The sequence below is a fragment of the Grammomys surdaster genome, unplaced genomic scaffold, assembly GCF_004785775.1.
Source record: "Grammomys surdaster isolate TR1022 unplaced genomic scaffold, NIH_TR_1.0 130, whole genome shotgun sequence".
NCBI classification, from domain to species: domain Eukaryota; kingdom Metazoa; phylum Chordata; class Mammalia; order Rodentia; family Muridae; genus Grammomys; species Grammomys surdaster.
The window spans coordinates 23,653,781-23,672,286 of NW_021604588.1; the positions used below are offsets into that span (position 1 = coordinate 23,653,781).

General features: G+C 44.7%; 1 protein-coding gene across 1 annotated transcript in view; it reads left to right on the forward strand.

Annotated features, from left to right (window-relative positions):
- Positions 1–7,628: 7,628 nt before the first annotated feature.
- Lpgat1 (lysophosphatidylglycerol acyltransferase 1) overlaps positions 7,629–18,506 on the forward strand; it is a 67,634-nt gene continuing 56,756 nt past the window's right edge. Inside the window, exons 1-3 of the mRNA XM_028760845.1 lie at positions 7,629–7,712; positions 8,501–8,765; positions 14,023–14,159. Of these exons, the coding sequence (XP_028616678.1) occupies positions 7,629–7,712; positions 8,501–8,765; positions 14,023–14,159 (486 nt within the window). The remainder of the gene's footprint in view (positions 7,713–8,500; positions 8,766–14,022; positions 14,160–18,506) is intronic.

Consider the following 18,506-nt stretch of genomic DNA (forward strand, 5'->3'; position numbering starts at 1 on the left):
AAAAAAAAAAGCATACTGGCACATATGTTTTACAACACCTTAATAAAACCCAGTGCTTTGTGTACTAACTTAAATTTTTTGATTAAAAAAATTAATTTCTGGGTTAGGCCCAAAAGATGGCTCAAAAGCTAAGCATGCTTGTTGTCGAGCCTAACGACTGGGCCTATCCCTCAAACCCACATGGAAGAAAGGGGACCAACTCCTGATAGCTGTCTTCTGACCACACACACACACACACACACACGAATGCATAAATAATAAATGTCAATTTTCAACAGTGAATTACCTCAAGAGAGTGCAATCAGACATGGAAGTGGACACTTGTAGTCCCAGGGCTGGAGAGGCACAGGCAGAAAGGCTGTTGCAAGTCAGATACCAGCCTGGGCTGCAGAGTGAGTTCTAAGTAAGTCCCTTAGGCTTATGTAGCAATACCCTGTCTCAAAGAAATCCAAACTCCATAAACTTTTAAAGACATGTGAGCATCATGACTGCTCCTGGTTACAGACTGAATTTCATCATTTAATATACCCAACTGTTGTTAGAAAGTAGAAAAATAGTTCAAATAAACAAAATAAACACTAAACTTTAAAAATCTATTTCTTATAACCGAACAACAGTGGCTCTCAACCTTCCTAACGCTGTGACCATTTAATACGGTTTCTCATGTTATGGTGACCCCCAATCATAAAATTATTTTGTTGCTACTGTAATTTTGCTACTGTTATAGATCACAATGTAAATATCTGATATGGGATACTCACAGGTTGAGTACTGATGCCATTCAAGGCGCCAGAGTAGCTGGAAAACAGCAAATGACAAACAGCTAGGTGCTCTGGACCCCTCTCGGAGAACCCGGAGTGTGTAAGTGCCCAGGTTTTCCCAATCACGTCAGCAGAGGAGGCAGTGGATCCTGAGTGATCTAGGAGTGTGGGGACGGTGCTGTTGACACAGTAGCCACAGAGGGCGGATGTGACTCACAGACAAAGGGAAGGGAAAAGTATGAGATTCTAAAGGCAAAGTAACCACATCCACATCCCCTCCCTCCATCCTAACTGTGGCTACTACAATGGGGGACAGGACCAGAGGCCAGCAGGGGAAGAGACAAGGCTGACGAGATGGCGTGACAAGATGGCTGACAAGGGGTGACGTGTTCCTTGTACAAGTCGGACTTGATTCAGCTCGCCAGCACCCACATAAAAAGCTGCGTGTAGTGGGACACAAGTGTATCCCTGGGCTCACTGGCCAGCTAGTCTAATCACAAAGGGAAACTCCGTGTTTGGGGAGAGACCCTGTCTCAGACAATGAGGTGGAGAGTGATTAAGAATACACCTTGCTGTCACTCTCTGGCCTCCACAAGTGCCCATACGCACCCACACTCTACAACTATGTGCTTGTTATCCTGTAAATAAATAAATCCCTTTTTTTCCCTCCCAGTCCCTGCTCCCAGAATGGTGACTCTGAGACTAATTATTTATTATTAAATGCCTAGGCCAGAAACCTTGGCTCATTCCCTGACTAGCTCGTAACTTATTTAACCCACTCAAGCTGTTCTATGTCTTCCAGATGGTTAGTTACCTCTCCTTCAGTCCTGACCTGCTCCTCCCTTCGAGGCTCTCAGCTTCCCCTCTTATTCGCCCACTATTTCCCAGAATCCTCTCTCTTCCTGCCAGTGTCCCACCGCCTATTTCTTCCCTCAGCTCATTGGCCACTAGCTTTTTGATTGCTAGGTGATGCTAGATTCGATGTGCACTATCCGACAGCTGGGAGGTGGAGACGGGAAAGCACCCGGGTGTGTTAACCAGCCTAGCCTCCTTGACCCGTCCTTGACCAATCAGAGACCCTGCTTCAGAATATTTGACACCAGATGTTGAGAGAGAGTGTGTGTGTTTCTGTCAGCAGCTAGCTCCCAGGGAAGCACTGGAGACTGTGGTCAGGAGCATACCTTTGGAGGGAACTGAAAATTCAGCCCAGACTCCTCCATTTGCTGAGTGACCCAGGGTAAATTGCTTAACCTCCTCGTTTCTAAACTGCAGGTAACAATAAGCCTTATAAAGCTGCTACAAGGATTAGAAGAAGGGATGCAGGGTGTGATGACACAGACCTGTAATTACGAGCGTACTTGAACAGAGGTTTGAAGACTGTAAGTTCCAGGCCAGATGAGCTTCACAGTGAGAAGCTATCTCAACAAAAATAAATAGCCAAGGAGACAATGAGGGCCAGTGAAATGGCTCTGTAGATAAAGGTGTTCACTGAGCAAGCCAGAGTCTGATCCCTGAAAACTTCTTAAGGTGGAAGAAAAGAACCAACTCCACACAGTTGTCCTTTGACCTCCGCATATGAACTCTGGCCTACAGGCCCCCAGCCCCATCTGTGTACAATCGGAAACAAAATGTTTCGAAAGAAGGAACCCACACAAAGCACTGAGAACATGACTAGCCAGCTTTTGAGTGTGCTCAGTCACTGCTGGGGTGATTACAATTAGCAAACACACTGTTCTCTTCTTTCTTGCCTCAGGCAAATACAATTTTAAATCTGCCTTTGTCTTATTCACAGGTATACTGTGTGAGTTTGTGGGTTCTGGAGGAGAAAGAACTTGCTGCTTTTTTTTTTTTTTTTTTTTTTTAGAATATCTTACCCACTCTAGCCCCTAAGAAGCCACCAGTAGAAATGGGTGCAGCTTTGGGCTTGTAGAAAATGTTAATGCTTTAAGAATAGGGAACATTTTCACAGCCAGAAGCTATGTGTTGTGTGACTACCTCAGTAGGCAGAACAGATAGGGCGTGTCTAGGAAAATGCAGCGCTGGGCAGAAGATTCTAGTTTAGGGTGCTATCTATTGATGGGATTACCATCTTACGCATCCTCCAGGGCCCTAGGGATAGTTTTAGCTGGGGCAGAAGAAAAAGGAAACCAGATGGACAGGAAAGTAGCCTAGAGAAGACAGAGCTGTTTAGGTCATAAGAAGGTTGTTTGGAGACAACCCTGTTAAGATTAGTTACCAAAGCATTTCAGTCAAGACATGAGGGTCTGACCCACCTTGTCTAGAGGACTTTAAGATGACAGCCCCATAGGTTTTATGACTACGGATATCTTTTCGTCTAGCTGGAGGTTTGTGCTGACAGCAACTGGAATGTCAGACTCTCTGGGGCTGCAATCTTGTAGGTTGCCGCTGTTTCCTAGCAATCCCGGGCCTGTGCCAAGTCACTGCACAGGCACAAAACTGCTGGTGGGTTCCCCCTAGAGAGGAAGTAGTTCATTGGAGCCTCATTGTAGAAACCAGCACAGGCAGGTAAAATGTTTTTATAATTGCCACTAGGAAAAAGAGCCGGCCCAGGGGGAATCTTCTACCCAAGGGGCCCCCCCTCTAGTTATAACCTAATTCATTGTGCGTATGTGGATCATGTGGGTGGAATTTATCCTTCTGAGGTGTTAGGTTAGATTGTTTTCAAATGTGTGGAGACTCCAAGAAATGGAAGTTGCTGCATTTTCCCACCATGTTCTGTGGTTCAAATGTAAAGTTTTGAGACAGACCTGTCACCATAAAGTAGGGTGTGTTTCCTTTTTTCCCTATGAAGGTTGCACACAAAGGCTCTGCAATTCTAGAATTCATGTTCTTGTTTTGTTAAAGACAGTTCTAAGGTGGTGGGACAGGGAACTGGAAGCCAGTTGTCACGGAATTTTCTACAGCCATTCCGATCTCCCTGTTAGGATCCTTCAGGGAATTTGTATCCCTATTTGCATGTGGTAGAGTGCAAATAAACCACAGGAAAACCTCAGCAAGCGAGTGCTAAAAAGTGGCAAGGCAAAAGAGTTTTCTGGCAAGAAGTTATTATATGGAAGGTGGGAAAAAAATGAATGCACCATGATTAACTAAAATGAATGTTGAAATATAAGGAACAGGTATAAACACCATCTGAAATGGTTTCCTGAACAAGTTAGACCAAACACCACTTTTCATGATTTATAGAGGTTTAATTGTCTTAAACGAACATAATTCTGTGGTCAGAAAGCTAAAAGAAGCCCCTTCCATACACCCGTGGCATATTTATACCTGTGGCACGGTGTGCAGCACAATTTGCAGAACTTCAGGAAAACCTGCCCAGGCAGCTTCCCATAAGGCTAGGGGTATAGCTAGAGCTGTAAAGGGCCTACTCAGCAGGCATTCAGCCCTGAGTTCTCCCTCACTAAACAACAACAACCAAACAACCTCCTGGGTTGAGGCTAGATAACATAATGAGATGATTGAGGGAACTGGGCTTCCTGGTACTTTTCCCGAAGAGCTGGTAAAATGACAACGTCTGGAGGGTAGAGAATAGAATGCTATGGCTGAACAGCACCTCAAAATTCATACACTGGAACTCAGTTTCTGCTTCCTCAGAATGCAAATAGACCTAGGGCCTTAAAAGAGACAAGTATTTTGAAACGCAGCCATTAGTGTGGGCCCGGATCCAATCAGACTGGTTATCTTATAAGACGTTTGACTGGGTGTGGTGGCACAAGCCTCTAATCTCAGCATTTGGAAGGAGGCTACTTCTGTAGAGTACTGTCTGAGCCAAACAATGAGTTGAAGGCTGGCCTGCTGGTTTCCTATGGAGACCTGTCTCTCAAAGAAACAATAGCAGAAGGGATTTGGACAGAGCTAGAGACAACTGCTTACAGAGAGACGGTATGTGAGTACAGGGTAAACCAAGGAGACAGGCCAGAAGAAACCAAACCTGTCCACACCTTCATCTTCGGCTTTAGTTTCCAGAACTTGATGAAAACTAATGACTAGCATTTTGTGTGGCCACTGCTGTGGACTAATGCAGACAGAACAGACATGATCCAATAATAACTTGCAATTAAAAGGTTGTACCTCTAAGATTCAGGTTACTTAAAGTCTATAAACTATCAACCTCAGAATCTCCTATTAATGACTTTTGTTTCTTTGGTTGGTTGGTTAAATTTTTGAGACACGGTCTCTTTCTGCATAGCCTTAGCTGTCTTGAAACTCAGTACATAGAGGCTTGCCTCAGACTCACAGAGACCCACCTGTCTCTGCCTCAGAGTACTAAGATTAAAGGTGTGCTCCACCATGCCCAGCATTCCGTTAATACTCTGGAAAATGCGGGTCTCCAAGATCTAGTGTTATACTATTCTTTCATGGATCTGGGTTCTTACTGTGGTAAAATGTCACAAGTGATGCTTCTGAATCCCAAATCTTGAGCTCCACTGCTTGGCTAGCAACTGTTAACTCTCTTAAGTTGGTGCATCTCGTGTTCAGGCAGATATTCTACCATCTAGGAAGCAGATGTAAATCTCGCTGTCTGATATCAGTGTCAGTGGGTACCATGGCGTGTGGGGAAGTTTAACGGGGTGAGAACAAATGGAATCCTTGAAGAAAGTGATGTTTGATTCTGGAAATATGTCTCTTGCCTATCTTCCTTAAGAATATAATGACACAACTTGAATGGTCATCTTATTACACTTCTCTCCTTAGGTTTATTTAAAGGTCCAGTATCTTGGTGCCTAAACTGACAAAGGAAGAACAGGAAATGAATGGGTGTATCTGACTGCTATTGACACTCATCAGTTGAGCCTCTGTGGACAGTTCCCTGACACAGCCAATTGCCTTTAATTCTTTCTCATTGTGCTTTGTCATACGCTGGGCCGGGCCTTGAAAATACACGTGAGCTACAACCCTAGCATGGCCTGTACGGTAAGATATATTTGTGAATAGGTAAATAATAATAATAGCTGTAAAGGCCAAGCATACATGCAAAGGATAAACAGGCTCTGTGTAGGATGGGAATAAAAATATTTCTGTATGGCATAAGGCAGCTTTTCTGTCATTTTTGGATCAAAGTGGGAGGGAAAACAGAGGGAAGGTTTATAAAAGCATGAACATTTTTTGGTTTGATTTTTTTTTTTTTTTGACAAGGTCTGGTAGCCTTGGCTGGCCCAGGACTCCTGGTACTCCTGCCTTAGCCTCTCTGGTGCTGGGATGATTGATGTGTACCACCACACTGGGTTTTGACATTTTCACAGTAGAGACAGACAATAAGTGATACTCATTCAGCTATGACAGTTCCCTAGGGACATCCTATCCTAGCTGGACATTGTGGTTCAAACCTATAATCTTAACAATGGGGAGAATGAGGCAGGAAGATTTCTATGTGTTGGAGGCCAGCCTGAACTGTTATAAATTTCGGATCAGCCTGGACTACACAGAAAGTAAGGCCTGGTTTTAAAAGGAGAAAACAAACCTCTGCTCGATTTACTTTACTTACTCATAGACAGGGTCTCACTCTGTAACTCGTGTATAGGAACTCATTCTGTATCCCAGGCTAGCCTGCAGCTCACACTAACCTTCCTGCCTCAGCTTCTTAAGAGCTGAGATTACAGGCATGAGCTGCCACGCCCAACAAGAGATACTGGGTCTGTAAGGACTCTTGGTTTTGGAGGTTTTGTTATGTTTTAGGTATGCTGTCTGTATTTCTTATGGCGTTCAGCCTTTGAATCCAAATTCAGCTAATATCCTAGTAGTGACCAGGGCTGGCTAGGAGTCCTATGGCCATTGTAATCAGTATCAAGCATGTGGCTAATCGTGTTTTCTTCCTTTATTAACTCAACTATTTCTGTACAGAACACTGGATTCTCACTGGATCCGCCCCCACCTCCCCACCTCGTGTGTGTCTGTGTGTGTGTGTGTGTGTGTGTGTGTGTGTGTGTGTGTAGCGGGAGTGAAAATGTTGTCATTCAGGTTCCAGGTGCTTTCCAGAAACAAGAATTCTGGCACTTAAGACAATTGATTTAAAACGCTAGACCGTAATGCCTTGGGGAGGTTCAGAAGAAAAGCCCTGAGCGCAAGCGGGTTTCTTTAGGAATGAAAAGGAGAAAGCGTGCCAGCCTGGGCAACCAAGGAGCCTCAACAATGCAGCGCGGCGGCCCTTTTGGCTGAAAGGGGTCCAGGAGGGTCCAAAAGGTCCCCGCGCGCTGGGAGGGCCGGCCTTCTTTCCAGACCTTTCCGAGCAGCGTTCTGTCCCGACTCTGGGCTCGGCCAGGTCCGGGGCCTAGGCAGCGGCCCGGGGCGCCCTCAGTCGCGCACTAGGGGGTCCGTGGGGCGGGCCGCGCCGCGCCTTCGTTAGAGGGCGCTCCGGGGCGCCGCCGCTTCCTCCCGCCAACCCTCCCCGCCGGCCGGCCGGGGCGCACGCAGCCGCCGGGCCCTGGGGAGCGAGTCTCCACGCAGCCCGGGACCTGGAGCCGGGAGGGCCGCGCCGCCGCCTCCTTCCGCCGGCCATGCATTCTTCCGGCTCCCACAGCCCGGGCCCGGCTCCGGCCTGCCCGAGGTAACCTGGGGCGCGGCGGGCCCGGCCCGGGAGGCGCTGGGGGCGGGGAAGGGTGCCGTTGGTCGCGTGGCCTGTGGAGGAGGCGGCGGCGGCCCGAGGGCCGAGGGCGCGGTAGGCCCGGGGAGGAGGCGGAGGCGGGGGCGCGGGGCATCGCCCGCCTCCCCGGGACCCGCCCCGGTGACAGGTCCGGCCTCTGAGTCCCCACCGCGCCTCTGTCCACAGGCAGCCGCGAGGGGACTAGGGCGCCCGCGCGCCCCGCTCGCGCCGCGCCTCGGGCCGCCTGGGCCGCCGCAGCCGCGTCCATGACCGCGACCCCCGGGCCAGGGACTCCCGCCGCCGCCGCCGGCCCTCGGCCCTGTCGCCGCTCGCCGCTCGCGCCCACCGAGGTGAGCCCTCCGAGGAGACTGTGGTGAGGGGAGCCGGCTGAAGAGACCTGCCCGGGGATACCTGGCCGAGGGGAGCCCTCTGCGGAGAGCCCGCTGAGGGGGAGCCGGCTGAGGAGACACGGCCGGGGACAGCCGGCTGGGGGGACCCGGCGGAGGAGAGGCCGCCCCGCTCCTCACCTGAGGAAACCGCTGCCCGAGCCTCCTCAGCCGGGCGTCGCGGGCTCCGCATCCCTCGCCCCTCGGCTTCACCTTCTGGTCCTGCTCCCCTCCCCCTCCCCGCCGGCTTCCTCTCACCTTCCTCCTCCTTCCTGGGCCCCTCTCCTTTCCTTCCCCCTTAGAGGCGAGGGAAAGCAAGCACCCCGCTGTTGCGGACGAGCCCTGGGGGGGAGCCCGGTAGAGGCATGGCCGGGCGTTCGGGATCGGCGTGGCGGGACCTCCGGCCGGCGGGTCCGGGTCCGGGGCAGCGTGCGGAGACCGAGGGTCTGGCGGAAGCGAGGCGGCCGCGGTGGGTCGCGGTGCGGGGCTGCCCCCGGCTAGCGGGACAGTCTAGCGTGGGCTAAATATATTCCGCCGTGGCCCGTGCCCCGCGGAACGGCTCCCTTGACCTTGTGCGGCTCCTCCCTCCTCTCTGTCCCCCTCTGGAATTTGCCCTCGAGATCGCCGGGCGAGCTCTGCACCGGGAGAGCTCAGACCCTCGCGTTTCCTTGTATTTTTGTGCTGGAGATTTTTTCTGTGCTGCTGACTGCACCCATTTTCATTTTGAAATGATTTTTTCCTTTCATCCCCAGAAAGACAGGACCGACGCCAATGTGAGAATGGCTGTGACTGTAGAAGAAGCTCCGTGGCTGGGCTGGATTGTAGCGAAAGCCCTGATGAGATTCGCCTTCATGGTCGCCAACAACCTGGTTGCTATTCCATCCTACATCTGCTATGTAATTATACTGCAGCCACTCCGAGTGCTGGACAGTAAGCGCTTCTGGTATATCGAAGGACTCATGTACAAATGGCTTTTAGGAATGGTGGCTTCCTGGGGGTGGTATGCTGGATACACAGGTAAGAGCGATAGGAGAGCACTTTAATGCACTCGAACCAATTTGCAATGCTAACGCATAAGTCAGGAGCCATGATTGAATCTATATTGTGCTTTTGGTTGAGAATGCCTTGGCTATTAGGAAAGAAGTAGTCTTGTTGGCTTTTTCATCAAAACCTCAGCCAGGAAGCCTAACGTTTTATAATTAGCATAGAAGTATAATTTTATAATTAAATATTGTTGATAGATTCCTTAGTGTATTTTTAATGTGAGTGACATTGACTTATTAAAGTTGGTCCTTAAAAGCTATGCTAGAGGGGTAGGAATGCATTATACAGAACTTGAGGGCTTAGAAAGTGAAGATGTAAGATACTTAGTCCGTAAGCATTGGACACTCAGAAAAGCCATGCAGCCATATTTCTGTTCAGTTTAATAAGGTTTTTTCATGTAATGTAATACTGCACTGTGTAATGCTTTAAGCTAAGCTTTCCCCATTTCTGTTAAGTGTATGTTTCTTTTGTTTTCTAGAATTTACATTTTATCTCATAAATCTATTATTAAGATTTTTAAAATATGTCATGCTAATTTCCCCTGAGTGTCTTTAGGGGGGTTTCTTGTTTTGCTTTTAAACTTCATTTTGGGGAGGAGTAATGCTGTGCTGTAGTGGACTTTAATAGCACCAAGTGAGGTGTGGTACACGATTTCTTCAATAAGCTTCATGTATTTTGAGAACTTCCATTTCTGCCCAAATGTTGTATCCTTTATTATTTGTTTCATTGATTATTCCTTCTTTAGGATTACAAGAATGCAGGAAGGGTGAGGCTTCTAGCACTTGTGAGATGCAGAAAGTTTTATGATGGAAGCAGAACTGGTAGGCAGATTCCTCAGCAGCTATGCTGTAGTTCATAGCTAGGAAGAGTGGAGGGTGTTTTTTTAGGATCAGATGGCAAAAAACGGTTCTCCATTTTTAGATATGTCTCCCTCTTGCCTGCACTGCCTGCATCTGCAGATTTTATCCATACACACCAGAGATGGAGTGGCAGTACAGGGCCTGGCAGCCTCCTGCCTTGTGAGAGGATGTTTCTGTGGCCCTCGATGAAGGGTTTTTCCTTTCCCCCATTGCTGTCTGGTACTCTGTAAGCCCCTGGCATGGTACCCGCATTGCTTCTTGGTAATGAGCTGTTGAGATGCCAGTGCCTTTTGGATACTATGGGTCAGCTCCTTGTCCTTGTCAGTGCCTGGTAGCTATAGCAATGGCAGTGAGAACATGACATTCCTGCCTGTCATTCAGAGTCTCAACTGCCTCCCTTGCTTGGTGTCACTGGCTTTCCCAAGTATTGTATGTAATAGCTGGCTGGTAGCTCCACTGTGTGCACAGTATACTTGTGCTTGCTTGTTTAAAGTGAGCTTATAGGCTTTCAAAAGCAGCTTGTATTTTTTTCTACTTAAAAACAATGAAATAACTGAACTGCCTGTACTTACATGTGATACACATTTGTGTGTACCAGCCTGATGAAGTAAACTAGCCGTTGACCTTGAGACTGTGAGAGGGGAGCGCTGCTGCCTGGGACTGTCACCTGTGGCTAGGGCTCCCTGTGGTTATCCTTTTTTAGCTCTCTTTTTTTGGGGGGAGGTGTTGCTTGTTTTGTTTTTCTTGAGACAAGATTTTGCTTATATATCCTTGACCATCCCCAAACATGTCACCCATGCTGGCATTAAACTCAGATTAGAGCATTTCTCCACTGCAGCTTCCCAAGTGCTGGGAATACGGCTTGCCTCCAGTGTGTTTGCCTCCAGTGTGAAGCAAAGCTTTTGGGGCGTCTTCTTCTTACTAACTACCTATCTATGGGGCTCTTCTGCCCCCAGCTCAGTGGTCATGGCGTGGCCTCTGTGCTTTAGTCTCTTCCAAACATTTGCTCTTCTTCAGGCTACTGCATGTTGACAATTTGATGAGTTTTTCATCAGATTTTAGTTTCTTGTGAGCAAAATACTTGCTTTTGGAGAGTCTGGTCACAGCCTGATCATAACAGAACAGTTAAGAAGTCAAACAAAGTAGGAATTAAGTCTGCTGGAAGCCTGAGCGAGGTTTAAAGATGGTAACCTACAGAGGCGCTAACGAGCTCCTTTCTTTGCATTATGTGTCTCGTTTCTTCTCTTTCAATCAAGAGGACAGCAGGCATTTTATTTTTCTTTCACAGATGAAAAATTGAACAGTGTCAAAGGAATTGTGAGATCTGCTCAGTAGCTTGGTGTTAAAACACTTACCTAGCATCCACAAATTTCTGGCTCCAAAAACTAACAAATAGACCCCTTGTTAGTGTACAGGAAGATTTATTAAAGTCATATGAGGAGGCGAACATGGAAATGAGTCCTTCACACACATGGTTCTTGCCCTATAAGCCCATGGCTTTGTCTTTGCTTAGACCCTTCTTTTGTTGATATGCCTGCTTACCAACTCCTGTTGTCGCTGCATTGTTTGCTCTCTTGACTGTTATGATTGTAGTAGCAAGTAGAGTATGTTCATATTTTAGAATAAAAACTGCCAAATATTTATTGAAAATCCACTTAAAAGGAAGTTTCAAGTATCAGAAAACTGAAAACTGGATTTAAATGAGAGATTTCAAACTGGTAATTTAGTGTAAGACAAGGTTGCTCAGCTGAGGACTTAGGCTGATGATCTAACCTACATTACCCTAGATGGTAGCAACTAGCTGGATGTGAATTAGTAAAACAACGTGAAACTGATATTCAGTTTGCTTATACCTACAACACTTTAACTGTTGTTACTGGGTGGCTTAGGGGCTGCTGAACTCAAAAGTACAGATACAGATCAGGCCATCATCATAGAAAAGTCTACTGGACAGAGACAATAAGTAGTGCTTACTGCTTTTTTTCCTTTTCTTAGACAAATTGCATTTTATTTCTTATCAGGAAAGTATCTTTTTTTTTTTAATCTAATAGATTTCTGGGCTAGGGATCTAGCTTAGTTAGAATACTTGCAGTTTATATAAATAAATAAACAAGCCGGTCGGTGGTGGTGCATGCCTTTAATCCCAGGAGGGAGGCAGAGGCAGGCGGATTTCTGAGTTCGAGAGTTCGAGGCTAGCCTGGTCTACAGAGTGAGTTCCAGGACAGCCAGGGCTACACAGAGAAACCCTGTCTTGAAAAGCCAAAAAATAAATAAATAGATAAATAAATAAATAAATAAATAATAAGTAAATAAGTTCCTTTGGGATGTTCAGGAAGATTTATTAAATTTCTGTAAAGAGGCAAACAAAATGAGTCCCTCAGATGTACCTGTGGTTCTTGGATAAGGAGTAATAAGGCCATAAGCCCAAGACCCTCTTTTGTTATTGTTGATTGTGTTTTGAAAGAAGGTCTCATTATGCTCATACACAGCCCTGGAGCCTCAGACGCTTCCACTTCACAATGGATAGCTTTGAAATGTTTAATGCACTCGGACTATAATCAATGTGTCTGACTAACAGCCACTTTTCCAAAGTAAGGGAGTGAAAGGCAGACTGGCCTTGACCTCATGATGATACTCCAGCTTCAGCCTCTGATATTCTGGATTATAAGCATGAGCTACCATGCCCAGCTTCCCAGAATCTTGTTTTTAGTCTGTCTTCTCAGAGTTGAAGAACTACATGTAGACACAGAAGATAGAAAGGAGATTTTTCTGGTCCTTCTGCTTGTTTCTGACTTTGTCTTGTCAGATGAACACATTTCTTGAAAGGACTCTGAAGACAGTGGGATTTGTGCAGGCTCAGTTGGTACTAGGGAGAGGTGAGCATTGCTGCCACTAGCTCTTCAGTGGCAAATAATGTACAGACATTGCATACTGGGGACAAGTTATACTGCTTTGCCCTGATACTTCCAAGGCAGTCTGAAAAAGATATGAGTTTAGCCAGGGATCTACTTCTGCATGCATTACTTGGATCTGAGGTAAATTAGCCTATCTCTCCTCCATTTAAGTGGAGACTGGCACATTTTCAGAGATTATATTTAAAACAAAATGTACTTATTTAAAGTATTTTGCTTTGACTTTCATTCACTTATTTTGGTAAAGTCATTTTTACCCAAACATATTTAATTAAAGTTTCAGTATGTTAAGCCGTTTAAAGATAGTCATTGTAAATGGAAGCTCTAGAATTTCTATAGAAGTCTGGCTAGCAGGGGCTTGGGGGCTTGCTGCCAAGCTGGCTTTGCTTAGCCAATGCTGCTTTCCTTAGATTGGATATCTACCTTTGCTGGCTTTAGGGAAAGCTGATGCAGATTAGGTTTAGTTTTCTCCTGATCTCAGGCTTTGATGGAGATATATAGATATATTCATCTTTGTGGGTTATTTGACTATTTGGTAGTGTGCATCAGCAGATAGTGTGCCGAGCTACAGAGGGTGGTGGGGTTTTGTTGCTGTTACTTTTACTTTATTTTTTACCGTGAGTGCAGAAGCATCTGAGAAGCGTTATTCTGGAGAGAAGTACACTGCAGCTTGTTCTCGAGTCAGTGATCATAGTCCACTCACTGGTGGGTAAGGTGCTTGCCTGTGTCTTACCCACAGGCTCCCTGTAATTCTAGAGCCTGTTCCATTGTCTGATGTTCATAGGATGCTTAGTCAGTGTGCTTATATGTAGGTTTGTGATAGAGTCTCAGGTTCCAGGCTAACCTCATTCACTGTGTATGTGAGGATGCCTCTACCTTCCAGTTGCTGGGACTATAGATTTATGCCACTCCATAGGGGCTACGATGGTTATTATGTTTGTTTGCTTGTTTTTCTCAGGAGGTAGAAGCTAGGGATACATACATACTATTTGAAGCCCTCAACCCCTGAGTTACACCTCTAGTCCAGCAGCCTCTTTCTTTCTTTCTTTCTTTCTTTCTTTCTTTCTTTCTTTCTTTCTTTCTTTCTTTCTTTCTTTCTTTTGGTTTTTCTTTTTTTGGTTTTTTCGAGACAGGGTTTCACTGTGTAGCTCTGGCTGTCTTGAACTTACTCTGTAGACCAGGCTGGCCTCGAACTCAGAAATCCACCTGCCTCTGCCTCCCAAGTGCTGGGATTAAAGGCGTTCACCACCACTGCCCGACAAGCAGCCTCTTTCTTGAATGACCTCTTTCCTTTTTCTTCTTCTTTTTTTTTTAAGGAAAAAACTCTTTCACTGAATTCCTTCATGAAAGGAATGAAGGTGAAATGAAGGTAGCTACAGGCTATAACATATGAACCCTGAACCAGATCATATGAAATAAGCATTTGTTCATTTAATATGCGTGTTTGTTTTTAAACAGTGTTTTGCAATATAGCTTTGGCTGGCCAGGAACTGACTATGAAGATCCGTTTGCGTCTGCTTCCCAAGTGTTTGGAGATAAAGATGTGCCCCATCATGCCCAGCCCTCATTTAATGAGTAGGAGCAGGTGCCTGCAAGTATGGAGACACAAGAAGTAATTGACTTTAGGAACTCTGAGCAGCACTGGCAGAGAGAGAGAGAGTACCACAGAGGAACATACACTCAATGATGCTAAGGAGATGTGCTCCTGCCTGATAAATGGCTTCAGTAGCAGTGGGGGCGAGAGGGAGGTCACAGGTACACAGTCCTAGGGAAGGAGAGAGAAGCTTCAGTTTCTCTCCCTGGGGGCTTACCACCGCCCCACAGGAAAACGATTCTCTGTAGGATCTTTTCCCTAGTTCTATCATCAGCACTTAGAGTAGATTTAAAATACTTGAGTAACTTGTCAGTTTGAAATTTGTATCTTTGTGGCAACAATATTAGTCAACACTTACTTAGTGAAACAAAAGCTTGGTGGTTCTGAGCACTTCTGTTTTCATGAGTTTGTCTTACTTCACTTCCCTTTTGGCTCATGTCACACTTGGGGCAGTTGTGTCATCTGGTACTGTTAGGATCCCCTCTCCTTTTGTTATTGATGTGGAAATAGAAACAGAGCTTACAGTTACTTCCCCTTCAACATTGGCCGAATCGATGTTTGCCACAGTTTATTTTTGTATTCAAAGAGCCAGTATTGATCTCTAGATCATGTTCCTAGAGTGTTTCTTAGCATTACCTTCCTCTTTGCCCTTTGTTTCAGAGGTGTGAGCTCTCTGAAATAATTCTATCATCTGAAAGGAGTATCACAACTGGATTTCTATTAAGATGCTAAATATTGCTACTTTAATTTGTAATGTATTAGAAATTTATAAAATCCTACTTCCTCTATGTTTTATATTTTCATATATATAGAATTTAGGTCTTAACTGTGTTGCCTGTTCTGTTTGTTTGTTTGTTTGTTTTGGTTTGGAAGTTTTGTATTTTTGTTTCATTTCTTTATATCATATTCTTAGTTCTCTATTTAATAACCCTGGTCAAGAAAGGTGAAATTCTTTTTAATCCTTTTTCCCTATTTCCCATCTCCATCACTTGATTTTAGTAATTTTTGTGAATTTTTTTTAATGATACAGAGTCTCACTATATAGTTCAGGCTGTCCTAAAACTCACTATACCTTATCTATCTGTCTGTCTGTCTGTCTGTCTGTCTGTCTGTCTATCTATCTATCTATCTATCTATCCATCCATCCATCCTATCTAGATATCAGGCTAGTCTCAAACTCACAGAGATTCACCTGCCTCTGCCTTGCAAGTACTGGGATTAAAGTCATGCCCCACTATGGCTGGCTGATTTTATTCATTTGTATGCATAGTTGTATACAAATTTATGTTATTATGTGTGCTTATATTGAGTACTTTGATTTGTGAGCTATAAGGCTAATCCATTGGCTCTTAACTGATACATTTAGATATCCCTCTTGGGTTTTTCTCCTCACAATTTGTTATTTGCTTTTAGATAGTGTTATGGCCTGCAGTTTGTTCTATTTTATCTGTTTTTGTCTTTAACTCTTTACTTAAATTTATGTAATGGTCACCCAGATATCTGGCAGGAGTTTTCTTATAGCATTTCCAGAGCTTTGTGTTGCTTCCTGTGTAAAGGACCGCTCAGCAGGTTATAAAACCCCTGGCTCACACTTTGGTGTAGTAACTTACAATACTGTATAAATGCCTTCTGCCGTTTACTAGTACTGCAGAGATGTTAGACACTTACTTGAAATTTTCTCATTGTTAGTGATTGATCTTTTTGGTTTATATGTCCGATGAATTCTCTATTTTATTATGTAGTAACTTTACTAGGATATATTGCTGTAGTAATTGAATTCTCTTTTTCCTGTGTGATCTTTATAGATTTAAATATTTTGTTGTCATTGTTGAAATAGGGTCTTGTAGGCATATTGTTATTGTGCAGTGTGTAAAGATTATCCTTGTATTATTCAAATGCCGATTTCTTTGTCCCCATATCTCATTACAATCTGGACATGGCATTGTAATGCTGATTCTAAGAATCTTCCCTCTCAGTGTTGTGCCAACACTGCTCCCATTTATTCTCTAATTTGTCAATAAGAGCTGATCAGCCAATGAACTGAGCTGAAGAGAGAATAAGGCTAGACTTCCCATCCCATCCAAGGGAGTGGGGGGAGGGAAGGGGAAAGAGAGGGGAACACACCTGGACCAGAGAGAGCCAGATCAATACTAAAGTGCAAGTGTCTTGGGGATTTTGGCTGAGAGGTAGCCCGATTAGCTCAAAGGATTAGAATAGATTAATAGTTGCTCAGATATTGTATTGTAAAGATTGATCAAATAAATCGTATGGTCTCTGTCTCATTTAGTTGGGAGCTAGCTGGAATAAAGGAAAAACAATCACTTAATAAAATTGTATTAATATGTATGGTCTCACTGTGTAGACCAGACTGGCTTTGAGGTATGTCTGCCTCTGCCTCCCAAGTGCTGGGATTAAAGGCATGCACCACTGGGCCCAGCTAAATTCAAATATTTTATTTTAAATTTATATCTTTAAATGTTTGTTACAGTTCATTGTTTTGTTTTCTGCAAGTTCTCTTTGTATGTCTTCTATATTAATTATTTTCTATTTAATTATCTTTAAATTTTTAATTGTATTTGTGTGTACATACTTGTGTGTATACCATAGTGTATATGTGGAGGTCAGAAAAGAGCCTGAAGGAATTGATCCTCTCCCCTTACCACATGAGACCTGGGGGTTGAGCTCTGGTGGCCAGTCTTGGATGCTGTCTCTCAGTCCTTTTCCTCTAATTCTTTTGTTGTTTTTATTTGAGACAGAGTCACCTGTAACCCAGGCTGACTTTGAACTCTGTGGAGCTGAGAATAACCTTGAACTCCTGAACCTCTCAAATGCTGAGATATAGGTGTGTCACACATTACAGTCAGCTTCGTTTTTTCCAATTATCTCTATCTTTAATGTCTGGTAGTGTTTTGTTGTTGTTTGTTTTTGTTTGTTTGTTTGTTTGCAATATCGTTTCTTTGTGCTCCTTTATATTTCTTCCTTACTGCTATGATTTAAAGGTTTTCCATGTCTCCCTTGAATTCTGCCAGCCCACACTTCCTGTATTGCTGTAATCTGGACATTCTCCTTTGAGTCCTTCTTTTTGTTTTGTTAGTTTTTTGTTGTCTTATTCATAGGGTAAGTAGTTTCATTGATTCTTACAAATTCATGCAAGAATATGTAGTTAGAGTTTTATACTTTCTCCATCATAATCTCCTGATGGCTGTTCTCGGACACTCCCATTTTGTTTGTTGCTTAGTCCTACGCCGGGTCCTTTTTTTATTCCTTATAATGTAATTGCTTGGATTTTCTGCAGTTGCTATGACAGAAGGTTTGGATGAAGCCAGGTAGAGCTCTAGATTTCTTCCTCATGTTGCACATACAGCACCTGGATGTGTTTGTCTATTTTGCCATAAGGCTTGTTTCTTCCTAAGTCAGATTGAGTCTGGGAGGGGTTTTATGGGCAAATCTGGACTTCACGCTCCTTCCCTTACAGCTGTGGTTGGACTGACATAACCCTTGCAGAAGAGAGTCAAACCCCTTCCTCAGGACATGCATTGCCAGTGTTGATTGTCTGTCTCTCTCTCTTTCTCTCTCATACATTTTCTTTTTATCTTAGGTTCAGTGGTGTTTTGCCTGCCTGTACTATATGTTCGAGGGTGTCAGAAACCCTAGTAGAGTTACAGACAGGTGTGAGCTGCTGTGTGGATGTTAAGAATTGAACACAGGTCCCCTGAAAGAGCATCTAGTGCCCTTAGCTGCTGAACCATCTCTCCAGCTCAGTTTTCCCCCTTGCCATGTGGTATGATGCTATCTCTATACTTCATCCCAACATGGATATTCTCAGCCTTGTTTCTTTTTAGCCCTGCTCTCAGGTGCTTTGTAAGTTTTATATTTTTTGCAGTTTTTTTTCTGGGTTTACTAGAAAAAAAAGGAGTTTTGTGGTCCCTACTTCTCATTGCTTTGTGTGCTTCCTAAGGAGAGTTATACCAGAAAGTCTAACACAAAGATCCTTGTTCACCTGTGTGATAAAACCCAAACAGCCCTGCCATACTTGTACTAGACTGTAGTTGGTTGTTATAAAATGGTTACAAGATTTATTATCAAGTTAATTTTCTTCAAAGTCTGCCTAAAAGCAAGAAGTAGTCTCCAAAATTAGTGTGTGCGTGCGTGCGTGCGTGCGTGCGTGCGCGCGCGCGCGTGTGTGCGCACTCGCTTTCCTTTTCTGTGGTCCCTATCAGTTGGTCCTTGATTATCACCAGTTACACAGACTTTTCACTTGTTTCCTCTGGGCTCAGGTTCGGAGATGTCATCAGATGGAATGGAAGAGATGGCACCACAGGGGGGAGTGTGGTGAGATCCACGCTGA